Source organism: Vitis vinifera, chromosome 14 (assembly GCF_030704535.1).
Source record: "Vitis vinifera cultivar Pinot Noir 40024 chromosome 14, ASM3070453v1".
Taxonomy (NCBI): domain Eukaryota; kingdom Viridiplantae; phylum Streptophyta; class Magnoliopsida; order Vitales; family Vitaceae; genus Vitis; species Vitis vinifera.
Window position 1 is genome coordinate 1,906,639 of NC_081818.1, and position 26,869 is coordinate 1,933,507.

The 26,869-nt window shown below is 35.7% G+C and overlaps 2 protein-coding genes across 11 annotated transcripts; one reads left to right on the forward strand and one right to left on the reverse strand.

Annotated features, from left to right (window-relative positions):
• Window positions 1–454: 454 nt before the first annotated feature.
• On the forward strand, window positions 455–10,680 carry LOC100251003 (E3 ubiquitin-protein ligase RFI2). 2 transcript variants are annotated; one of them, XM_010661335.3, is made up of 6 exons: window positions 455–992; window positions 2,205–2,371; window positions 4,059–4,138; window positions 8,843–8,868; window positions 8,967–9,351; window positions 9,938–10,680. In XM_010661335.3, the coding sequence occupies exons 1-6, from the start codon at window positions 836–838 to the stop codon at window positions 10,413–10,415; spliced, it is 1,293 nt and encodes a 430-aa protein (XP_010659637.1). In that variant the 5' UTR covers window positions 455–835; the 3' UTR covers window positions 10,416–10,680. The 2 variants fall into 2 exon arrangements, with proteins under 2 accessions (XP_010659637.1, XP_002279542.1); XM_002279506.5 differs by having other exon boundaries at window positions 4,080–4,138.
• An 812-nt stretch (window positions 10,681–11,492) lies between these two features.
• LOC100249315 (serine/arginine-rich splicing factor SR30) lies at window positions 11,493–26,112 on the reverse strand. 9 transcript variants are annotated; one of them, XM_002283829.4, is made up of 13 exons: window positions 26,001–26,112; window positions 25,241–25,333; window positions 21,268–21,333; window positions 20,553–20,627; window positions 20,323–20,428; window positions 20,195–20,241; window positions 19,817–19,874; window positions 14,641–14,690; window positions 14,426–14,482; window positions 14,190–14,347; window positions 12,157–12,190; window positions 11,949–12,032; window positions 11,493–11,782 (listed from the first exon to the last, which is right to left on the reverse strand). In XM_002283829.4, exons 2-13 carry the CDS (start codon window positions 25,325–25,327, stop codon window positions 11,738–11,740), a joined length of 867 nt encoding a protein of 288 aa, XP_002283865.1. In that variant the 5' UTR covers window positions 25,328–25,333; window positions 26,001–26,112; the 3' UTR covers window positions 11,493–11,737. The 9 variants fall into 9 exon arrangements, 8 of the variants coding, with proteins under 8 accessions (XP_002283865.1, XP_019080592.1, XP_059598634.1 ...); XM_019225047.2 differs by having other exon boundaries at window positions 11,493–11,817; window positions 26,001–26,108; XM_059742651.1 differs by having other exon boundaries at window positions 26,006–26,102.
• Window positions 26,113–26,869: the final 757 nt, after the last annotated feature.

Genomic DNA, 26,869 nt, shown 5'->3' on the forward strand with positions numbered 1-26,869 from the left:
CAAATCATCCAACACCAAGTTTTTTTAGCTACTATTCAAATAATTTGTATAAAGTAAAATATAATAAAATATCTATAAAAATATATATATTTTCTATTACTTTTTAATCTCAGAAAACATTTTTTCACCTAGTTTTTGTGCTAATAGAGGTAAATTATGAATAAATTAATTTAGGGTACATGGATGTATTTTATCACAATATTTATTTTTTATATATTAATTTTACAAATTTATATTAAAAATAGAATTAAAATCCCCTTCATTAGTAATAAAAATAATGACAATATTAAATTAACTAATGAGACAATAATTAGTAATAATAATAATGAAAATAACAAATAGAGAAATAATTATTAATAATAAAATAGTAAATAAAGAATAATAATTAATAATAAAAATAATAAATAAAGAAATAAAAAAATAAGAAGAAAAAAAATCTGAAATGACGTAGATAAGTCTGTAAGGACAACATTTTCCACCAAAGCGCATCCACAGACAAAGCTCGGAAGAAATCTAGGCCGTCGATCAAATTTAGCTTCGGACAGCGGTTATTTATTATATTAACAAAAAATTCAACAAATCCGACGGTCGGTGAGAGCAGAGAAAAGAGAGAGGTCAGTTTTTCCCCTTGAACATTTCCCTCTACCCAAGCCCTTCCTTCTCTGCTCTTTGGATTCCCAGAAAATATTTTCTCTAAATTTTCTTCCAAACCAAACACCTTCCCTCAACTTTTCCTTCGATTCGTCTCTAGATTGCTAAAATCTGTCTACGAGGAGCCGTGGGAGATTAGGACGATTTCGTGTCTCCGGATAGGGTTTTGTCGGAGTCAAAAGGCATGGGATTGGATGGCGCTGATCTCTCTGATGACGGCGATGGTGAAGGTAAAGCCTTTGCTGCTTCCTCCGTCTCCTGCTCAATTTGCCTCGAAATCGTGACGGATAATGGGGATCGGGCCTGGGCCAAGCTTCAATGCGGACATCAATTTCATCTAGGTGAGTGAAATTTTCAATTTTTTTTTGGGATAAATCATGAATTTGGATTGGAATAGTCGAGATCTGGTCGTAGAGCGGTTATGTTGGTGAGAAATGTTTTGGAAATGAGGATTTGATTGGAGTTCATTTTTTGTACAAGGCCTGCAAATATGAAATTTTATTTTTCTCTTTAATTTTGGTTGCCAAGGTCCTTGCAGCATCCAAAGGGAGGTTATGGCCGATCATTATTGTTGTCAGATCTCTATTTGGGGAATCGTATAAATTTTGTGCAATTTCTTTTTATTATGCTGTTTCGTCGTGTTGATTGGTGTCAATATTTGATAAATTAAATTATCTCTTAAAGATCAGGTTCCTCTAGACCTCATCTTGTTGGATTTTACATGTTCTGTCAGATTTGATGCTATTGACCTAGGAGCTTATAAAGCTTGGCTGGGATCCAAAGGGCATGGAACCTCAGTGTAAGTGGTTGGCAGTTCAAGCTTCAAGCTGGACATGCATAGCTGCACTATGTTTATTTGGATTTGGGGAGAGGGGTACGGATTGCACGTTTAAAGACATATCGAGAAGTTACTGTTGTTGAGACATCGAATTAAAATGCAAAGGGAAAAAAATGTTGTAAACTACCTGAAAGGAGAAGAAAAGTGGGGGTGGGGGGGTGGAGGAAGGGTGGAGATGAAGAAGGTGGGGGGGTTGGAAAACTATGATATACTTGGTTATGTTCACTAGAAGGGAAATTTTCGTCCTCCAATTTTCCATTTTTATGTTTGGGTGACAATCATGAAAGATCAATTCCTATGTATAAATAGTTAACATTAACCATTAAGTACATACTCAGTTATATATTTAATTGTGTACAATTTTAAATTGCATACAATTTATTTAATTGTGTACAATTATTATTTATGCTTCCTGAAGGTGCATATTGTGTGGTGGCCCCTTGGAATTGTCTGATATGGTTGGTTGCAATAAGCATTTTGTATCCTTTCTTGATGCCACCCTTCCTTCTCTGGTATTGTTTACTTCCAAGTTAATGAATCCACAGGATGTTAACCTGTTTGGAGGACATTGATTTAGTCACACCTGTGTTCTTGACATTGATCATTGCCGCTTTTATCATTCTATTAATACTTGATTAGTGATACGTATCTAGCACTTGCATATTGTCCTTTGGCCATAACTTATTCTTGTGATTATTGTCATAATGCTCTCCAGATTGCATTGGTTCAGCATTCAATATCAAAGGGGCAATGCAATGTCCTAATTGTCGGAAAATTGAAAAAGGTCAATGGCTTTATGCAAATGGTTGTCGTACTTTTCCTGAGTTTAACATGGATGACTTGACACACGATGAGGATCTTTATGATAGCTACTCTGAAATGGTAAATGGTTTATAAACTTTTCCTTTTTTGTTTTATCTTGCTCCATAATTTATGGTAGTTAGAAGCCAACAATTGTTGTGGAAAGATAGTTGCTGAAAAGGAAATCTATTAATAGCATCAATCCAAGTTAGGGTTTTGTGTGTCACATATGAAATGAAATATTTTTGTTGATAATCCCAGAGAATGGATTGGTAATTGTGTGTAAAATTAGAAATATAGGAGGATGCTTGAAAATCCAATAGCTTCACAAAGGGTACTAATAATTGTAAGCAAGATAAGTTTTAGCTGGAACACATGCAGAGAGGTACATCAAAAAGCTAAAATAATATTACTTGCTTTGATTGCTTTTGGAAAGACAATAAGCAGAGTAGGATACCAGATGCAGATTCAGGACCATAATTTTTCAAGTAGAATGATTATTACTTCATTCCCATTATAAAATTAAAAAAACAAAGTATTGCTTGCAATTGCTTTGAGCAACTCTTTAAAAGATTTACTTAGTTGAATTTTAAACAAGAAGGTTGAATCAATCCACACATATATGACATTATTATTATTATTATTACTATTATGATCATAATGTTATCATCATGATCATCTAATTTTGTGCCTTTGTAACAATACTAATTGTGGGGTTGCTTTGGCTTGGTAGAAAACAGTAGATGCATGTGGTAATGATGAATTCAATTACTTCTTTTTGGTCTTGAATTTACATATCATTGGTTTGGTTTGGTTTTTCTGCCTGATCAGAGGCTACCTATGGTACTATGATGCGCATATACACAATTCATATTTGAGATTAGTTATATGTTCTCACCTACACATATATATTTACTCACATTGAGGTAGTTATGAGAAAATGTACTTTTATATGTTCTATTGTTTGTATTATTATGTCAAGCTAAAAATCATGTAGCAGCTTGAAGTGCTCTTATAATAGTACTGTTCACTCTATTTGTTCATTGCATTCTATTATATTTCTCTCTCAACACTAATGGTTCTTGGTCTTTTAACATCAAGTTAGCTACAGTTGAGAAAGTGCTATCGATGACTTACATTCAACTATGCAACTATAAAAAGGGAAAAGATTTAATATATTTTCTTCTTTATCTATAAAAAAGTAAAAAATAAATAAAAGAAAAAGGGAAAAGATTTGGACCCATCAACATATAATCCCTTTTGCAGATGAGCATCTACAAGCTGTGGCATCTGATCACCACTATCTAATTGAAGCATTCTGAAACATGTTTGCACACTGTAAATTATTAGACTAAAATTATATGGTTGATAGTGCCTAATTATGTTAGATGACTGGATATGCAATGTACTAAAAGGAACCCATCAGATTGAGGGTTATAATACATGGTGTAACTACAATATGTGACTGGCACAAATCAATTGTTTTAAACCTGAAATCACTCAAAAATATATATCTTGTGGTGTTCCTTTTAAGAATTTTTTTTTTTGACAAAAAAAAAAAAGCTGCACCATAGTGCTGATGCAGCTTTATGATACACTCTGGATTATGTTTCCACATGCTTTTCAATTGCTCGCAACCTTTATTTTTATTTCTGCTACATAGTTGATAATTATACATTCTGAGTGGTCATTCATATGATTCTTTTCATGTAAGTAAATGGAAGAATATAGTTTGATTGGATTTTACTTACTACCTTAATTTATTCAGGTTTCTGATTGGTTTTTGCAGTCCTTTGGGGTTCACTGGTGTCCATTTAGTGGATTGACACGTCTTCCTTCATCTTTTGAGTAAGCATGATCTCACATATTATGGCTTATAGCCAAGTATTCTTCTGTTTCAATTGCTTCCTTCAATTTTTTTATTGAGGGGTGTTTCCTATTTTGTAGGTAGTTTTTTTTTTTTTTTTTTAAATAAATTATTTTCCCTCTTTTTCTAGCACTCCCTATGTGTTTGTGCTTGTTTGCTAAGGTTTGACTTTAAACTTGGACCCAAATTTCATTGTCTGCTAGGAAACAGAAATTTATTTTAGAGAGAGACTAAAATTGAGGAAGGTTAAGGGGAAGACTAGATTCCTCTAAGTACCTACCATGGAACAACTAGGGTAAAAAGTGCAATCACTACTTTTGGTGGAATATTTGCCAAGAAAGGTATTTATCAAAAAAAAAAAAAATTGCCAAGAAAGGCATTCACTTCTTGGTTTCCATCATTCGGCCTTTTGAAAAATACAGTTTAGGTCCATGGGAAGATAAGAAATTTCCAGAAGCTAGAGGGAATATCTCGAAGGGTCGTGAGATGATTGAACCAGTGATTATATCAACCCATCTCAGACAACACTTTTTTTTCCACGCAAAAGCCAAAAAATCTTCCTTTTTGCCTCTCTAACACTTAAGTGTAATTGTTGGAGTTCCTCTCTAGAAGTCATCATACAAATGGGAACCTGAATATGTCTACCAACTCTATTACTCCTAGTCCCTGGACCTCCTTGGGAGCAACCATCGGCATTTCAACTTCAATCATCCTATGAGTGTAGTGATCAATATATTCCTAGATAAAGGTGAGGCGAACAAAGTTAGGATGAGGAATACTGAACAAGTTGATCATTGTTTGGTTGCTACAATGCACCTGGCTCTTCCTTTGGGGCCTCTTTCAAGGCTAGAGGACTTTGGAATTGTTGTTTTGAGAGTGGAGAAGAGGCTGGCTGTGAGGAAGAGGATCCTACTAAAGGGGGCAGGATAACTTAGAGCAAAAGCCTATGAGCATATACACAGATTTCATGTCTCTATGACTATTCTGGGTTCTCTGAGGGAGCTGTTAGAGTAATTCCAAAGGGAGTTTTTGTGGTGATTTTTGGAAGATGAAAAGAGATTCAGGTTATTAATTGGAAGGGGGATTTCAATACACACATTTTTTATTTCAATGTAATGTGCTGCAAGTTCCTTCCTGGCCTGAGTGGGGTGGGAAAAGATTGACAAATTCATGGTTCCCTAATTTGCTCAGTATAGCTGTAAACAGTGATGTGAAGCTTGGTTTCCTAATTTATTATACACATTTTTTAAGTAACAGGCCTGATGGTGGGATGGAGAGAAACTGTTGAAGGCACGGTTCCCTAATATGTTCAGAAAAGCAGCTGACAGGGATATTAAGAAAAAAAGGAGGATAGTGGGGGGAGGCTATGGTGTGGAATCTGAGCTTCATTCGTGGTGTTCAAGATTGAGAAGTAGAGGAACTTCTTCCTTTACATGTCAGTTGTGTGGGGTGGGAAACTATAGAAACAGAGATGATGTTTTACAATGGAAGTTATATTTGAATTAAAGATTTGAGATTTCTTTGTGGCTCCCTTTTGTAGGACTTTAGATAACCGGGATGGGTCAACTGGCCACATTGATAAGAAATATGTGGAATGTTCTGGTCACGGAGATGGTATTTTACAATGGAAGCTTTCTCTACATTAAAGATTTGAGATTTCTTTTTTCTTCTGTTCTATAGGGCTTTAGATGACAAGATTGGGGGACTCTTGCCACAAATATCTGATGAGAAACATAGGGAGAGTGCTGGTCACAGTCTTTTGGTGTGAATTGGGTACCTCATGCTCTGTCTGACAGGTTTTAACCGGTTGGTATGGGAAGTTGATTGGTAGAAGAAGGAAAGTGTACAAGTTAGCACCATTATCATGATGCATATAGAAGGAATGCAGTGGAACTTCTGAGGGTGAAAATCCAATTTGGAAACAGAAGAAGAATGAGTTAAGATCCTTGTTTGTATGGCTGATGAGGGTTTCTTGGTTAGTAGTTATTTTTGGAGTTAAGCGACAGTTTGAGCGGTGCATATTGTTTTTTCTGTCTGCTTATCCCTTCTGCTTATCCCTTGTTGCCGGTGTGTAACTTGTATACTTTACTACTAATTGGGCTAAGCTCCCATTTTTGGTACCTTTCTATTCATTTATTTGCTTTACATGTTTAAAAAGAGGTTCACACTAGGGCAGTCCTTTTAATCACTTCTCCAATGTCATGAAATTTGTAATCAAAATACTGTATAATAGAGGCTTGGTTGCATGACAAATTTTTTCCCTTGGCTGTTCAAAACTTGAAAGCTTTTTCAAAGAAAACCTGTGATCCTTCTATGGTTTATCGTTGCCATCTAAACAAATGCACCCAGGTGGAATGATGATCTTCCAAAGTACTGTCAAACAAATGTGTCTGGGTGGTCTAATGTACAAAGAAGAGATGAAAAGAGTATTTAGAGTTGCTTTGCGTTACAAAGTTCTTTGTTACATGGGCACTTGTAAAGTTCCTTGTCGGAGAAAACCTGTGACCCTCCTATGGCTTATCCTTGCCAGTCTAAGCAAATATGTCCATGTGGCATTATGGATTTGTAAAATATGTCAAACAAATGCATCCAAGTGGTATATGGAAAATGAAGAGATGAAAGAGCATTTAGAGTCACCTTTGCACAACCCAGTTCTTTGTTGCATGGGCACTTGTAAAGGACTGTGATGTGACACACATATGCATGGGTGGCAGATGGGTTGCGTCTGACATGACTTGTTATATTGATCAGAAAAACAAAGGAAGAAGTAATAAAAGGACACAGACTCATAATTCTCTGGAAGTTATCCATGATGCTTAATTTGTTCTTCTGTTACATAAAATATTCAAAATAAGCAAAGTACTGATTGCAGTTGCTAAAGCCTAAAACAAGGTGCTGGGGGGCGCACCTGGAGCTCATAGCTAGGTGTCAGCTGAGGTGCTCTATGAATGTGCCACTTTAAGCCCAATGCAAATGTTCTTTGTTCTATTTTGCTTTTGTTTGTGGTGTTGTTTTTATTTTGGGTTTTTTGTCCTTTCTTTCTCTCAAACCTTTTAATTCTTCTGTTTTTTCCTAATAGATGGAGCCATTACATGAATGTTGTGGTCTTATGTGAGACATCCTAGTAATCCTCATTTTTAACGGACAAAGCATGCCCTTAGACCTTTCTGGTTTCTCTCCTCTACCCAAACCCTGAACTTCAGTCTTCTTCATCTTGCTTGAAGTTTCTTTTGGTCCAAGTTTTATTCTGGCCAGTAACCTTGGACTGTTGATGATGCTTCTCTAATAGTAAATTTGGGTTTTGGACTCTTTTCTTTCTTGAATTTTTTTTTTCCAACTATTTTGCTAGGTTTTTTGCCTGAGGTATTTTTGATTTTTTTCTCACTGAAATTTTCATTTTACAAGTTCTCTTTATTTGTTCTTTTTATTGGAATATCTGTTTCCCTTTATCCTGAAATTCTTCCCTTTTAAGTCGATTTTGTGTGGTGCTGTATACTTGCCTGTACATGGGATTCTCTTATAATCTATACTATCGAGTAAGATATGTTTCTTTATCTACCTTTTCTACTTCCTCTGTTTTTTGGCTAGGCATTTCATATATAATGTTACTATCTCCCTATGAATAAAACATATATTAGTTACCTATTGTTTTGGCCCTTCAGGTACTGAAAAATTAATATTTTTCTTGCCCTTTGCATTGGTCCACTATTGCAGATTTGAAGTATTATTTTATTATCAAATATTGAATAACATTAGCTGCATCTCAGTTTGCTTAGGGCAGTGCCTTGTGCCTTTAACAACCATGGGACTGATGTTGGGCAAGTCCTCCATAGATACCTTGTTTTGCTTTAGGTATAAAAGAAGTCAAACTGAATGTTTTGAAATTCAACTCTTCCGGTATCATAAATTGCAGATTTATACATGAGGTCAAGCGGCACACACATATATGCTCCTTCATTCAACATGCATGTTGGAGTGCATGGAACATGGCCTACATAATGCCCAATATTCCCTATATTGCTTCATTTCCAAATAAAAACCATATTTTCTGGAGGACTTTCATCTTTCTTATGAAGCTTACAGGGATGTTGAGAGTGGAAGTAGGAGACAAGAAATAACAATTAGGCTTAAGTGATCATGGTCTAGAATCATGTGAGAACTTGAGTGTAGAAGAAAGGATGGTTCATTCATTAATAAACCATGGGCATTTCAACAAAAGTTGAAATTTCAATCACATAAGGATAAAAAAAAGAGGAATAAAGTTTTACTAGGAACTGTTTGACCATAAGAAGAATTGATAACTGATTGGGGAAATGGTAGTGTTGGAAGTGCAAGTCTGTGAAAAGGGATAACCCAATTTTTTCTAGAATAATAATCGAATCATGATTCAACGGAAGAACAAGCCATTTTAATTTCTACTATGCATTGGTGATTCTCTCTCCTTCCCTGATCGGATTCCCAACAAGGAGATTGTATCTCATGCTTGATTAGACCAATATTTTAGTTAATTAATAAAACATTTCAAGTGAGAAGCTCTTATTTTTTAAAAGTTAGGAAAAGCTCTACATGGCACTTCTTTTGTAGTTTTATTCAAGTGGTGTGGTTTTAATGCTTCTTGGTTCTTTTTTTTTTTTTTAATAAAAATAAAAAATTATTTTTCTGACATGTAAAATATGCTTTTGCAGCGAAGGGGATTTCTCCTCAACCTCATGTAAGATTCTTATCCTTCTTCCTTGAGTACCATTTTTGTGTTGGTTTCAGCTAAGAGACCCATCTTAACCAAATCATTGGACTTCTGATTTAATGCAGATAATGATCTATTGGGACAGCATGCTATCTTTGCCGAACATACAGCGGTTTCATCGGCTACTCATCCATGCCCATATATCGCCTACTTTGGACCAATTCACCCCTCATCATCAAACTCCAGTGGCAGTGTGTCAGATGGATCTAATTTCAATAATCACTGGAATGGCCCATCAGTACCTAGTGAGATACCAACTTCTTATGCCTTTCCTACCATGGATTTCCATTATCACAGTTGGGAGCACCATTCCCCTCCATTCTCCACAAACAGTAGCCGTATTGGGGCTGATCAACCTTCAATTCCGCCTGTAACTCAGAGGCCAGCTAGGGCCAATTCCGACATACCAAGATCAGGATCTTTTATGCACCCCTTCCTTGTTGGTCACAGGTAATCCTTGATAAATATGTGAAGTAGTTTTTGGGTGATACTCGTTTTAAGGATTTCATGTTTTAAATGCGAAGTCTACCATGATGCCTTTTGGTATGGGATTTTCATACAACACTTTATTGCTCCCCAAAATAAACTTGAATATATACATATATATTTTTTCTTGAAAAACAAAGAAAATAACTAGGGTCTGTTTGGAAACACTTTTGAAAACACCTATATAAAGTTTTTTAGAACAATAATCTGTTTGAAAACTCAGAATATTTTCAATCTGTTTTCTTAATTTCTAATTACTTTTTAAAAATAATTTTTATCTACAAGATTTTATTTTCAATCATTATTCTATTCATATTTGTATAGTTATTTTTCAAAACAATCCCCAAACAATGGGTTGCTTTACCTGTAATGTCAAGCTTGAATGACAAGCTGCAAAGTTTTCTTAGTAGTTTCTCTAGTTTTGACCACTAATTGCTTTGTCACAAGCTGCCCTAAATTTGTGCATCTGAGCACCCTGCACATTTTCCTCTTTGGCCAATTGTGCCCGTTTTATTCTGTATCAATTTTACACTGCATATTATTTCCACAGTTCTGGTGCTAGAGCTGGGAGCTCCGTCGCATCCTCAATGATTCCTCCTTATCCAGGCAGCAATGCTCGGGCTCGTGACAGAGTCCAGGCTCTCCAAGCGTACTATCAGCAACAACAACCTAGCAATTCACCAGCCATGCGCACACCCATGATTTCAGGCACCCGAAGATCAGGAAGTCATAGAGGCTTGGCTCAAGTAGGGCCAGTGGCCTCTTCATCTGACCAGAGTAGCGGCTTTTACTTCTTCCCATCAGGTACATCGGGCAGGAACTTCCAAGAAGCAGAAAATCCTCTCCCAACTCGATTTCATGGATGGGAAAGAGAACACTTGCCGTCTTTCCCGCTTACTCAAGTAGAGAGAGATTCAGGTTGGGGGGCATTCCATCAGGCCGGAAGCGGATCAGATTCGGGCATCAGGCCCAGCAGCTTCCGACAGAGGCATGGATCGGACAGGACATCATCACAGAATCGGTCATAGACACACTTCCTATCTTTATCCTCTTTTGGTGAAGCAAACTAATCTCTCTACTATGACTGAAACAAAAAAAAAAAATTATGTATGTTTGAGAAAACGATATATAATGCTTGGAGTCTGTCAGGGCCCCCCCTGACAGACTCAAAAACTGTGGAGTGGCCCCCGAAAGTGATCTTTTTGGCAGCCACGTTGGCTGTGTGATGGACTATAAGCTTCCTCTAGTTTCTTTGCCCTGAGGATATAAAATAAGATTGCATGTTGGATGGAAGTTCCGTGGGACTCTCAAACCCTTATTCCCTCATTCTCTCAACTTCAACCCACCTTAAACATAACACTCAAAAGGGTCTTCAAAGTTTTGTGGACCCGCCTAGGCTATGTTTTTGTCTTCCAGGGGCCAGTGATCAGTGATCTGAACATTTCCGACATGGAAAACAAGCACAAACCTGAGGTTGCAAACTTACAAGGTGCAATCTTACAACTTCGAGTAGCCAAAAGTTGAAAAACCTTTTGGCTTTTTAGGTTTAAGGATCACCCATAATTACTTCACAAAATCTAACTGCACCCGACTTGCAGTGCAATGTACTAAGACTCAGGGCATATCGAACCACGGGTGACATGACGAACTGACATTCCTTTATATTACGCTATATATTACTGGGAAGCTCCAACTGCCAAAGGATACCACTGCTGCGCTATGCTTCACCCAGAGCGTTATGAATGGCATACCCTACACAAAACTGAAAATCTGATGAGGCAAACCAGCCTAAATAGTAAATACTAATTCTTTTCTTCTTTTTCCCTTTTTCCTTTTCTTTTTTAAAAATAAAAACATCCTATCACTAATTTCGAACATCCAACAGCCCCAAATTATTTTGCAAGCAAAGACAGCACCTACTTAATAATAATTAAAAATCACTATGGTTATGAACTGATCCAACTCTAGTGAGGATATAAGAAAAGATGGTAAGGAAACTGGGCCAAAACTTCCATCCCCGGTTCAATCACCTCAGGCAGGTGATCAAGTAATCAGCCTTCTACCACACATCATAAAATGCCAAAATAAAATCTTAATCTGTTAACTTTTGCGAGAATACCAGCACGAAAAGAGGGTTGCAATAACTCAAACCAAGTAAAGAATCCCTGGAGCAGGTGTATTAGCTGACAACCTAAGCATATGCCTAAATTTTATTACATCAGTTTATATCACCATTAAGGAGTCTATAATTTATCCAAATTCAAAGGCATATGTTGAGCCTAGTTGTTCGAGTCTATTTGTTATAGTTGTCCTGTTCATCGTACAACACTCTGGATACCTTACTCTCCCATCAATCACTCCTCGAGTCAGCTGATCTGCTCCTGTAAGAACTCCTCTGTCCAAACATCATCATCGTTAAGCCAACTAGAACTTGATGAAAACAGATAAAACCATCAGATTTAAAAAACTGAAGAAGATCAACATGAGTGACTAAAAGGAGTAAAACCATCAGATTTAAAAAACTGAAGAAGATCAACATGAGTGACTAAAAGGAGTAATACCGAGGGTGAACGAGATCCAGATAAGCTCCTGCTTGGGCTCCTGTATTTCTTTGGGCTTCTGCTCACCCGCTTGTGACGACGAGGCTGCATGTTACAGGGTATGATATCAGAAAATGGTGTGGAGGAAGCAATCATATTGCATAAACATCTGGAATGCATGATGTTTTGTTCTTAACAAAAATGGAAAAATGAGTGGGGATTCACTTACAGATATTAAGGGAGATCTGGACCTTGAAACTGATCTGCAAAAAGTTGCAAAACTAACCCAATTCAGTATCTGCAACATTTCCTTCTAAGAAATTTGATCCAAAAGCCCAATGCTACTCCCACTTGGTGTTAAGGTGTTACCATAATCAAAAGCGAGAAATGGAAATAGCCGTGGACTCAAACATAAAAAGCATTAGCGACAGAATCCAATGCATAGTAACTTCAACCTCACCATTAGGGCAATGAGCTTTTTACCCACCAGATCATGAGAATACAGATGGACCCATCAAGAGATGAAAAAGACCTGAATTGAAGTATCAAAAACCACTACAGAATAGTTGGTAACATCCTCTTCCATTTGCATCACCAAAATCCACAAAGAATCCTGAGGACAAGGCCTACTAAATTGATGTTGGTACGTTTATACGACTTTTTTGTAGTTGATTGTACCAATAGCACTTAGTTCGTGGTAATCCAGCTCTAAAATCATAATTCCGTCTTCAGTGTTCTGGTTTAGCACTGAGGGCTTGCACCATGTATAACATATTAGAATTAATATTTGTCATTTAAGGTTTTTTTACAGGTGCTCATCAGCAAAACAGCATACCTCCACAACCAAAGAGTTGCAGGCATCTGGGCATCATATTCCATCAAGATCCTAATATGCAATCCCCAGATCGCCGCAAAAATCCAGATCTAGAAAAAAAAACAAGACAATTTTCATAAACAAAGAATGTCAAGTGGGCAACCACTGGGCAGCCCCTTTCCCAATTAGTCCCCATGCACCTCTAAACAATGCAAAGAATGGTGATCCAGCACATGGAACAGCAGAAGGGAGGAAATAGAAACAGCATGACATATTGTAGCAAGATTTCTCACCTAGAAATCGTCTTCAGTTATAAGAAAAACACGAGAACTCAAAATTTAGAATGCACCACTTCTTTTAATTCTGAATCCAGCACTAAATCATTTATATAATGATGCACTTCTGACATCTTATAAAACCAATTTTATTTTGTGTTATATCCACTGGATAGAAAGCTAATTCAGGAAACATGCCACTGTCATGATATATTAAATGGAAAGATGTTTCCCATGAGATGCCTAAATGCTACCCAAGAAATAAGAAATTCTAGATTTACAAGGGGCTAAAACTGGAAATTTTGAACATTCAAAAATGGTCTTGCAACCAAATGCAATGCAAAGGAATAAAATGAAGCAAGGCTAAATTCATAATTCTTGAAGGTTGTAACTTGCAATGTGTGGAACTTTCAGGGAATAAAGTTTTAAACAGTGAACATGAAATTTCAGGTTGGCACAAGTTTACATCATGTTATTGTATATGCTATAAACCAGATTCAAGAATTTATCAAATGAGGATAACCACTGGAAGATTTTGGCTCAAATTAAAGCAATACAAAAGAAAGGGAGCCAGAATCATTTGCATGGTCCAATTCAATGGAAAATAAACAACTTCAGTTAAAGTTGGCAATTTTCATATAGACAGCAGCAAGTCAATATAAGACTTCACGCATTAATGTTTTATAAAAATGAAAATATGAGAAGTGGGAAGAGTCAGGGCTTCCCTATGCGACAGCAACCATCAACTAACCATGTCTTGTTATCGCTCAACAAAGAAGGAACGAATCATAGATCTAATAGTTCCTCCACTGTAGGCAGGTACTATTATAACAAAAGTGTGAAACATATTTTTATGAGAGTTGGATGGGTCTCTTGGATCTGATGGGATGCTAATGACTTGTCCTACTAAATGCTGGAAAGAAGGGTTCAGGATCGTTAGCAAACAAAAAATATATCTTGACAAACCACAAACAAGAAAATATTTATGTGTGCACCTATGGGTTGAAGCCAAGTGGGAGTTATAACATTTCTCAAGAAAAGGCATAAGAGCATAAGAAATTCATAAAATTGCTAAATATGAACAATGATAAATGTAAACATAAGTAGCATCTAAAACATTAGTTACAAAAATATGCCACAAGAACATAGCTTGATAAAGAACAGCGAACTGACCTCGAGCGTGCCTGTGAAGAAACAGACCTCGAAAGAGATCTGCCTGATGAATGATTTGAATAACTATAGCTACGACTGCGACGGGGGCTTCTGCTTCTTGACACAGATGGGCTACGACTGGGACTTCGAGAGAAGCTTCTAGGTTCATACTCCCTCACCTAGTCTAGGCAAATAAATGAGTAAAAATGACATAAAACATGGAAACCAAAATTTGGATTCTAATTGAGCGTAAATACCCGTATATAAGCCCGAGAAAATTGATTCTTAAACAGAGAGTCATCAAGCTTCCTTATCTGCAGATAAGAAACAGAGAAAGGTTGCTCAAATAAAACCATTGTATTTCTTTATGATCTTCACAGATCAAACACCATGGCTCCAAAGAAAAATCTTAAAAAAAAAAAAACACAGTTACTGAAAGATAATTAATGAATCAGCAGAAGAATTAACTTACAGCATATTTCATATCATCATAGTTTGTATAATCCACAATTCCAGTCATCCCTACAGAAAAATTTAAGGCAATTATTAAAACCCTTGAAAAAAATTTTGCCAAGGAAAATAGTTTCATCTATTTCACACATCCAACAGAAGAAACTTCAAAGTCAAATGAAAATAATAATAATAATAATAATCATCTTATTTTAATCAACATGTCATGTGGCAGAGTAACAACTAGAATAGCATAAGCTTATTATGGACACTAAAAAGGTTAAATAGATCTTCAAAACTTCTTTCTTTGGTGTTTTTTTCCCCCTTGTTGGCCAGGTCATGAACGAACTTATCCAAATGCAATATTAGGGAAGGGAAGATGAAGAATTTGAAGACTAAAATATGAAGAATTTGAAGACAAACTATGGAGGAACACCTCAATTCATTCTGTGATACCTTCCTTTACAATGAATGAAAGCATAAATAAATAGCCTACAGATATGAGACAATTCCGGAATGGTACACTATCACCGGAGGGAATTTCCCTTACATGGAAAGTGAATAAACTCTTACATGGGAAGTGAATAAACTACTCTTACATGGAAAGTGAATAAACTACCTTGCTAGAATTACTCCTAAATCAATTATAATAAAGGCTGTACATTACACTAATTCAGGGAAGTAAACAGAGGATGCTAAATATGGGGAGGAACATGCACAGGCAGGAAGGCGACGTGGGCTTGATTTCCAACAAGAGATGTAATGAAATTCATTTGCCATATATACTTGAGGAGTTTGCTTTTCTTGAACAACAATCTGTACAAAGCTCATGCCTTTTATTAGGCACAAACCAAAAGTTCTGATGATGTAGTGTGGAACCTTTTTTTTCAAGTAGGCAAATGTAGTGTGGAACTTGAAAAGATACAAATCTCAATGCTCAAAAGTCTAATGAAGAAGCAATGGCATCCAGAAAGATATCAACATTTTATTTATAGACTAGATTATAAAGCTCCAATTCTTGATAAACAAGTAACCAAAGTAATTGCCAATAAGTCATCAATGACATTAACAGTTGGACAAATAAATGTCCAGGTAATGTATCTGCAATATAGCAGGATATCACATTGCATTGGATCTCTATTCAGCATCTATTTCCAGAGGACATGCTTAAATAGGAATATAGATATAGAGCAGCAATTTTTCAGTCAGATCCCTCTATTCCTCCTTGATCAGGGGAGTTAAAGAGCCTTTCCCCTACGAGTGTATTGTAGAGCACAAGGGCACTAACAAAGGTTGGTTTCTTTGCCTCAGAAGCAACTTGGGGCAAAATCCTTACTCTTGATCAGCTAAAAATGAGGAGTTGGGCCATGCTTTGGAACAAGGTATAAGCAAATATATATATTTTTTTAATGGATAAAGAAAGCAAATATTATAAAGAGTGACAACAAAAAAGTGCCCCAAAGTACACAGGGAGTATACAAAGGACGCCTAAAAGCGCCACCAAAAAAAAAGAGAGGGACAACAAAAAACGACACCCTCTCGACAAGAGCCCAACCAATCCACAAAATCAACAATAGAAGAAAGGCTAAGAGCTACAAATAATTTGGACCACACCCAAAGATTTCAAAGAAAAGAAAGTTTAATCCCTTGTACAGAATGCTCATTGTTTTCTAATGCCAAACTGTTTCTTTCCTTCCAAATTATCCCAAAAAGGCACAGAAGGGCAGCCCACCACATCTTTTCCCTTTTTTACCCATTAAGGAGTAGTGCCAACTTCAAAGCACCCCTCTTACTGATGAGGGAAACACCCATGACACACCAAACAAAGAATACAAAAGATCCCATAAAACCCTTGTCTTGTCATAATGAATGAGGATGTGATTAATGGATTATTCCTTCGTGGCGAAGGAAATATTTGTTTGCCAAAGACCCCTCTCTCCTCTCAATGTGATCCAAAGTTAAAACCTTATTTCAACTAGCCTCCCATGCAAAGAAGCCCATCCTCGATGGCACCCAATAATTCCCAATAATACCTGCTAGAAAAGTAGTTTAACTTCCTAACTCCTAGTCCAGATCACTTTGTCTTCCTCATCCTTACACACCCTCCTTCCTTACAATCTCAAGAGCAAACACTCCATAAGATCCATCTTCTAATCATTGAACCGCCTAGAGAAGCGAGGTGCCAAATGACCACCAACATTTGATGAGTTCCAAACATCCTCCACCCAAGCCTCCTTGGAAATAGCTAAAGCAAATAAATAGGGGAAAGAAATGCTTAGCATTTCATCACTACACCACTTGTCCTTCCAAACTTTCACTCTCCTCCCATTACCCATTAAAAAAGCAACTCTGCTACTCAAAATATCTCAATCCTTCCTAATGGGTTTCCATAATCATAATCTATACACATCTCTCACTTTGCAGGAGCACCGCCCTCGTTCTTCCCCATATTTTCTGCTCATTTTCTCAACAAAACACAACTCCATTTGCAAAGCAAAGCTCTATTGAGCGACAAAAGATTCCTCAACTCCCAAACCACCCTTTCTTTTGTCTGATAGCCCACCTTATTAAATGTGGCTTCCACTCAAGGGCCCCTCCTTCCCAGAGAAACTCAATTACGAATTGCTCCAGCCTCGACTATCCTCGGGATGCAAAATAAGGACATAAAATAGATAGGCATGTTAAAAAGAGAGTGATATAGATGAAGGTACGTCTCTTGCCTTTGGAAATATATTGTCTTTTCCATAACGCTAGTCTTTTGTGAAACCTCTCCTCCATATCGTCCTAAGGAATTTAAACCTTGCAAGCAAACTCTTGAGCTAGCTCTTCTAAGTTCTCCACTCTCCCCGCTAGAATTACTTCGCTCTTTTCCAAATTAACTTTCAACCCTGATATGAATTCAAACCACATAAGCAACCAACACAAGTCAACGGGTCCTAAGAAGGCTCACAAAAAACTGAAGTGTCATCAACAAACAACAAATGAGAGACTTCCACCCCCTCCCCACCTTTGCCTCTCACTCGCCAACCCAACACGAAACCATCGACCTTAGCCCTCTTAAACAAACAACTAAGGACCTCCATGACAATCACAAATAAATAAGGGAGAGTGTCCGCCTTACCTCAAACCTCGAAGCTTTGAAAGAAGATCCATGCAGAACTGTTAACAAAAAGGACAGAACAGCTCACAAAGGAAATACGCCAATTGATCCACTTATCTTCATCAAAACCCATGTTTTTTAGCACCAAAAGTAAGAAACTCCAATTAACGTGATTGTAAGCCTTCTCAATACCAAGCTTATAGATTAAACCACAGTCATTGCTTTTTAGTAACAAGTCAATAGCCTCATTAGCAATCAAAGATGCATCTAGAATTGGCCTTCCCTCCACAAAAGCCTTTTAGGAAAAAGACACCACCTTCTTTAGTCTATTAGCTAACAACTTGTGAAGGCTACTTACCAAACTTATAAGCTTAAAGTCCTTAAGGTCTTCCGTTCCCCCTTTCTTAGGAATTAGCATTAGAAAAGAAGCATCCAAACTCTTTACAAATCTTTCATGCTCTCATCCTTCACAAAACCCCAACTAAGTTGCCTAACTACCAAAACAGGTATTTTGTGGATACTTTCTCTCATGGGAGTGGTTTAGGTGATGTATTTTTCATTTAGAAAAGCCTTTTGGGTTGACATGGCTCTTTCATGGGGTAGAAACGGAAAAAAGTTTAGAGGGCTATACCTTTGTGTTTGTTCTAGATTCTTTCAAAGAAAAAAAAAAACAAAATGGCTTTTAATGATGCTGAGAAGTTGGACCAAAAAATTAAATCCGATTTTTTGTATACTTTTGTGGATTGGATTAGTGTGTACATAGAGGATCACTCAATGACTAATAGATTTTCTAGATTAGTTGAGCTTTATCATGTAAGGAAAGGGATTTTTTGTTTATCTCATTTTCGCTTAAACTAGGTGTCCATTGACTGCGTCATGTCTATGTTGGTGCGCCTCTTTCTAGGTGCTTTAAATATATTTTGTTATTCGCTTATAAAAAAAAAAGGATATAGATATGTCCCAAGATCCGCTATCCTTCACTTATCCAAATGTTAAAAGCTCAATTGTTAATTCTTGCTTTGCAAAGTCGCCCTCCCTTCTCATTGACTTACATCAATATTGTTGCCCTTTCAAGCAGGTCAATGACCTTCAATGTATATTCCAAGAGATTGTCGCAAGTTTACAATTAAGTCCCTTTACAATGTTTTGGAACCAAAGTTGGGTAGGTATTTTCCAATGAGGGACATTTGGATTTCTTGGGTCAGCCCAAAGTTAGTGTTTTTATGTGAGAGACAATGTGGGTAAAGTTCTAACTTTGGATCAAGTTCAAAGATGAGGTTGGTCTTTAGCAAATCGATGTTTCTCATGCCTTGAACATGAAGAATCCATAGATCATTTGTTGATCCATTGTGAAACAAGAAGGATTTTATGGGAACTGATTTTTGTACTTTTTGGAGTGTCTCGAGTGCTTTTTTGTCGGTTAGAGATACTTTGTTGGGTTAGCATGGTTCTTTTGTAGGGAAAAAACACAAGAAGGTTTGGCAAGCAAGCCCTTTGTGCTTGTTTTGAATGGTGTGAAAGGCTAGGAACAACATTGCACTCGATAATGAGGTTTTTTATATCCAAAAGCTAAAAAGGGAAGTAATTTGCTTTTTGTGGTCAGAGTCTAAGTTGTTTGTAGCTGATTACCCACTGACTATGGTAGGTTTTTTTGAATGGTTGGGTACTTGTTGAGGTTCTTTATGTTCTCTTTCGGTTGAGCCTTGGTGGAGAAGGGAGGTTTGTTTTCTTGTGGTTGGGTCATTTTTCTGGCGGCTCTTTTTCTTTAATTTAAGTCTTTATTTATCAATATATATATATTCTAAGAGACTGCAAAGTATCATCCTGTCCTTCCCACCAATGAGGATTTAACAGATGTTGCCTTTGAATAACTCATTTGAACTATTCCCTCATTACATTAGTAGTTGCCATAGAAATGATCGACAAGGTAAAAAAATCTGCTCTATTTTTTTCTTATCTTTACTCTGTCAAATGTGAACATATCACAAAGCACTCCATACTTAAATTCCTACCCAAGTTCACAGGATTCAGTTTGCTAATACTATTTAGAATAAACAATCATGCTAAATAACAAAAACATCAAAGCTTATCAACTTACCTCCGCGACCACGGAACACTTGGGAGAAACAAACATCCCCAGCTCGACGCATATGGTCCTAACAATTAAATATATAGTTATCAATACCCACTTAATTGAAAAGGACAACTTAGTTTGACAACAAAAAGGCGTTAGTGTGGATGCAAACATATCATCATGGTGAAAAGTATTGTACTCAGCCTCAACTCTTGCCACAGGAAGCAAAAGCAATATACATTACACAGACGTACAAATAAATACACATGTACATAAATACATAAATACATAAAAATATACATACATAAAAATTATATATATGTATGTATGTTAGCATTTACTCGTATGTGTGTGTGCATGTATAAAAATACGAAACTACTAAGTATCACATGCATGGCTCACCTTTAGATCTTGCCAGGAAGCAGAATAAGGTAATCCAGTAACCAATACTGCATAATGTAGCAATACAAGTCAATTTCTAACCACATTGAATGTGATGAGAAAAGCAAGAGTAAATCAGAGGTATGCACCTCGATATTCAGAGTGCCGTGAAAGTCCACCACGGCTACTGCTACTGTAACTGCTATAGTGGTCCACTGATGATGACTGTCCTCTCCCACCATGAGCAAGTTCGACCTACAAAAACATAAAATGAAGGAAGGTAAATAACTAAACAGACAAAGCAATAAAATGTGTTAATACTATTCAAAACTAAAACAAAAAATGAAAGGCATAAAAAGAAACAGGAATGGGAATTTACTCGCAGTCGATGTCCATCAAAATTATACCCATCCCGACCATAAATAGCATCTTCGGCATCACGAGCATCTTCGAACTTCAATACATAGATGTGGTATAAGAGAATTACATGAGGCAATAAACAAAACATGAGAAACAAATACTAATTGTAAGTTATCAATACTTAAATAAAACCACGAAGCAGGGATGACCATTTCTGTCAAATCTGTTCAACCAACTCCACACACTCCGGATATAAACCAGGTTGGAAATATATTTCTTTATCCTTTCAAGTTTGGATCCATATTGTTCAAATTTAAAATTTTCCAGACCAATTCTGCTTTAGCCAATCAATATAAGTCAACATGATTTTCAGGAATAACACACTACAACATATAATTAACGTCATTTAACTACAATAGAATACAAAAAACAAATACATAAATTGCTTTATATAATTACACATTAGAAAATGGTGTACTTCTATGTAATTTGGAAAAAATGGGCCAAGTTTGGGCTGTTAAAATCTAAACCGAGTGATTGGGTCATCCATTATTCTCTGAAAATGAAAAATTGGTTACGGCTGTGATTAGGTCAGACAAGATGATCTGATGCTTGATCATTTTTATGATCTGGAATATACCTGAACCCCAAATGTGACAACCCAAACAGGAAGGCACAAATTTATTTCTCTGTACTCGTGTAAGTTTCATGTTAGTTGTGATATCTCAACTCACCTCAACAAAAGCATAGCCTGGTGGTCTTGGAGGGATCTTCAAATCAATGTCAACAATGGGCCCATACTACAAAAGAGAACCAATTAGATAAACAATGATTTGCAAAGAAAGAAAAATGAAGTTCAATCAGCAATTACCCCTCATAACTAAAGAATTTGAACCATATATTAACCCATGCTAACCACATTGTCAATTTCAATGAGCAAAACCATGATCCTCATATGTGCTCTCTCCCCACTAAGATCTCAAAGAAACCCATAGCTTATACTGGTCAGAATAGAATTTCTCAGTTCACCCCACTACACCAAGAAATAAAATCCTTGTATTCTAACCCAAAAAGGATGGATTTTTTTTGTTTTTTGATAGGCAAAGAGAAAATACATTAACAGTGCCTAAAAAGAGGGCACACCAAAATTTGCACTTAAATGTGAAAAAAGGAAACCAAAAAAACTCTCTCCCTTCAGTTGAAGCTAAGCCAATCAACAAAGCCTATCATTCTAACCCATATTCGAAAGGTTAATGATCAACTTGCATTCTAACCCATTCCAAAAAAGACTCATAAAAGCAAATTTGAATGCTTGGTCCAACTGGTCCACATCTTTGAAAGATCTCTTATTTCTTTCCTTCTGAACAATCTAAAACACACACAAGAGGGCTAACCTCCAAGCCTTTTTCTATACCTTTTCTATAAAGGATCAATGCCAACTAAGAAGGGTTCCTCTCATTATAGCGTGCAACAGCCAAACCACTCCAAACAGCAAAAAATTTGTTGCCATAGGATGCTTACTTTAGGGCAACAAATGAGGAGGTGATCAGTTGATTTTTCATCCATTTTGCACATAAAACAACGGACAAGCTGGTGGATCATATCCATTACCATTACTTTATAATAATTTTTTAGAAGGGAACTTCATTGAAAGTCCATATGAATGTATAATAATATTTAGAGAACTAAACAAGAAAGGGTAAAAAACAACCACTAAGAGTCACCCAGAAAGGTGGCTATAACTCAATCAGGATCAGGGTTTCCTTGAGCCTCCGCTGTTTTCAAGTCTGTGCATCTGGGCCTATGTGCAATATCAAGCTAGGTCCTTTACTCTGCATGCATATTTGCACTTTACTTAGTGTGAACTTGGTTTAGGAAAGGAACTTAGCATTGGACCAGCTTAAAAGGAGGGGATGGAAGTTGCTAAATGGATGTCATATATGTAAAGAAGAAGAAGAAGAAGAAATAATTGACCGTATCCTCCTTTATTTGCTTAAAGGCAGTCATCTTGTGGCGGTTGATTTACGTCCTATGGATCCTTTGTTAGGAAGAGGAGGAAGAAAGTTTGAAGAGTTGTTCCTTTATACTTATTTTGGACCTTATGGAAGGAGAGAAATAAAAGGGTGTTTGAAATTTCTGAAAAAGCAAATCAAACAATCAAACAATCCTTCCTTTATAATTTTTGGGAGTGAGTTAGAATATACACGAGAGATTTCTCAATGGCCATGGTGGACTTCATTGACCAGCTGAGCTCTGAATAAGGAGAGAGGGTTGCTTTTTGTCTCTCTTTTTTGTCTAACCTTTTAGCACCTTTGTATATGTCATTATGCTTTAGTCCACCCTTTTGTTTGGCATTTCTAATATATTTTCTATTTGCCTATTAAAAAAAAGGGCGGGCAGCCTGAAAGTTGAAGGAAATGTGAAATTTGTGCCTTTTCTGGTATTGTAATCATGGTTGTGCACCTCCCTTTACCTTACTGCAGTGACATTCCATTATACCAATAACATATGTTTCCTAGAATGATGCTCACTGCACTCATTGGCGCTTATTGCTTGGTTCAATGTTGCCCATGTGCATGTTTTTGTTGTGTGATATATCGTTGCATTTTCTGTTGCAATTTGGACCAATTCAAACCATAAAAAATACTTCCATCACATTCTTCCAGAAAAACTGTATAAGTGGAGCTGTATGTCATATTTTTTTTCTTCCACTTACTAATAATATTTCCCTTCCAACCACTAAATGTGCCATAATTGACTCTAAAAGCACTTAACAAATACCAAAAGTTCAAAACAACGTCAGCCATAAACTCCATCCTATCCCACAATAGATAAGTAAAGGGTTGAGTAATTCCTTGTTTCTTGCTTACAGTGACAACACCAACTGGCTGATATCATCCTTTGATGTAAGACAATCCAAAGTGGGAATCTTTCCTCATACTGCTCCCAGACAAAGGAAAGTTCCTGAGGGGAAAGTGATTCTCAAACCCTTCGATGTTGAAAGAAAACAACACCACATTCCAAACTCGGTCTTATAGTATGATTTCACAAGGAATCTTCCATCATTAACTTACTTATATACCATCTCATTCTTCAGCAAAATCACTTTTGGAGACAAGACAACAATAAATTCTATTATTCCCAACCCCCAATCATAGAAACTACTAACAAAGAAATTTTAACTATTATTATTATTGTATGAAATATTTAGTGGCTATGGTTGAATATACATGGTTTTCCAAGACTTTTTTTTTCATTGGAAGAACATGGCATGAAGTTCTTGCTCTCTAGTGAGGAAAGAAGTTCCAAACAAATACATAATTCTAACTAGTAACTGCATATAGCACCCAAAACATTAAATAAAATAACATCTCTGATAACAAGTGGCAGTGAAACAAGATTTTCACTTTATAATATGTTTGCATTATGTGGTGTTCACCATTACTATACCAATGAAATGATAGATAGATGAAAAATGAAAATAAGGACCTCAATAGAAGTCAAAACACTATAAAATTCATAAGATGACCACAAACAGAAGTGGATGACAATTTAAACTGGTGAACAGAATAAACCCATAGTTACTGGTTTGGAAAACCAGTACAGGAATTAGATGATTATGACGTAGGAAACATGGCTTCACCTTTGAAATAAAAATAGTAAAAGAAAAATGGTTTTGGTGATTTTAAATAAAGTGAATAACCTATTAGAAAGCAGGAATCCAAAGTTTAATAACTTATAATTAAACTTTACAACAGCAACTACTTATAACAGTCATAATAATTTCCATGCAGGAAGAATTGAAGATAGTTAATAGTAGAAAGAAAAGACATCAATTAAGTTGGATATATTATTAATAAGAATAATTTTTTTAAAAAAGATAGTTATTAGCTTTAAATTTATTTATTTTTGCATACATTAATTGAAATTAATAGACTTATATAGAAATCAAGTTTAATTTATTTTTTTCTGAATAAATGAAGTTAGATTAATGTGCATTTCTTAAGTTTTAATTTATCTTCCCATTTATCATATATAGAAGCTGGAATTGATTTACCTCAAAAGATATGAAAATATTTTAATGACATTTTTTTTATTTGAGAGGCAAATATAAGGATATGTTTGCCATTTGAATTAATACGAAGCCCTTTTCTAGGAATTGCTTTAGCAAATCCATGTCCATAGATGGGTTTCCAACCCCCATCTTTCACAGGTTTTGCGACCTCATTAGAATTCCAAAATAGAGTCTAAGCATTAACCAAGGATGGGTGGAAATTGGGCAGAATGGAATGCAACGGTCACTCAATTCAGTAAACCAAACACAGCCTAAATTCAACAAAATGGGAAGCAACAGTTTGTTTCAAAGATTGTTTCAGATAAAGATGGACAATCTGAAGCGTTTTCAGTATACTAGCCTGCCATATAGAAGAAGAAATTTAAGAGTATGTTATCCAAAAATACATTAGCAAAGTTAATAATTTTTAGATCATAAGAATTTTACACAATGATTCACCTGTAAATTAATCCATTACTACCTAATGTTTCATCAAAACACAATTCCTAGCTCATATTTTGACCCAGGTGTTATGTAAAACATAACAAGAGCAACAATTCAAGCAGAAAAATATACTTTACAAGAAAGACATCTCAACTGTGTGTATCAACAGGCATGACATATAATGCAAGTATCAACCGGCATCTAGTTACCTTGTAAAACAGATCTTCTACTTCTCTCTCACGAATATCACCAGGAAGATTGCCAACATAGACAGTGCGGCTAGAACGGCTACTCATTTTTGCCTGAGACCATCATAAGATTTGATTAAAAAAATGATTGTGATGGGATCAAATACGTGCAATGAAATCGCCAAAATTAAACCCATGCCATGAATTCGGAAAGGCATAACCCGCCAAAGGCACCATCAAATAGCTACAATTTAGGGCCCCCTTGTATTTTATTTTTTTAAACGTGGTTCTTTTTCAAAGAAAAAAAATATACAAAAGAAGAAATAAAACCCTTGATTGCTGCATGTAATTCGAAAAAAACATTGAATTGAGAGGAACAAATCATAAATTAAAAAAGAAAAAAAAATATTTCTACTCCAAAAAAAAAAGGTGTTTTTATCTGTTTTGAGTAATTAAAAAAACAGATTTTGACTGTGATTCCCAAACAAGTTGCTGTTTTCAGCAATTTTGAAGTGAACAGAAAATGCTAGAACAAATACAAACATGCCCTAGGTCAACAACAAACTCCATAATTTTGATTGATAAAACATAATTAATACCAAAAAACGAAACAAAACATACAAATGAACGTTATCAAAACGCTGATTGAATAGTCGACAAAGTGAATAATAACTAAAGAACAAATCAAACCAACGATAAAAATGTTTTGCATTACGCTAGCAGAAAAGAAAACGAAGGAAAAACGATAAGAAATTAGAAATCCTACGACGGTAATTCGAACCTTATCTCCCTCGTATACCGTAAATTTTCAACTCTGATTTCTTGAGGTTTCCCAGCAAACAAACAGACGGGTACACTCGAAGGTAAGAGAGGTTTATATAGGGGGAAAGGAAAGGTTATCGTGCTTCTCGGGTGTATGATTATATTTTGTGATTGAAACGCTGCGCTTCACATAGAGCCAAGTAGCCAACGAAACATACGACTCCAATTATTAAAAACTTCAATTTAGGCACTTTGACGTACTAATATTGAAAGTACTCCTTGTTGCCACGTAACACCTATCTTATTATTTTATTATTATTTTTTTATTCAGATATGTAATTTCATTTTTGAATTCTTTCGCACTTTTAAACTCCACAGTTTTAAATGTTGTTTATAATTTTATTTTATTTTATCTTATTTATTTATTTAACTTTATTATTTTAATATTATTAACTTATTTTTAAATAAAAAATATTTTTAAAATTTATTTTTATTAATATAATATTATACTCTTAAATTTAAATTCAATGAAGGTCCATTATAGCAATCTTACTACTATGAAAAAATAGGCTATATGTGTTCAATTTGGTGAAATTTTGAATTATATCATGCTATTTTGAAATATGTTGGTGTTTTTATAGTAATCAAAAGAGTAAGGAATTGAGTCAAGTATTCAATCTAATGATGTTGAGCATATTTCTCATCTCTTCTTTTAAGAAATAAATAATTTGTTTTTTTGCAAAGTTGTACTAAATTTCACATGTGACAATTTTGTCAAAAGAATTATTAGATCGTTCCACCATAAAAAATAATTAATTAAACTCTATTAAATTTGACTTTTAATTGATCATTTATCAAAATAGAAAAAATAATTAATTAAACTCCGTT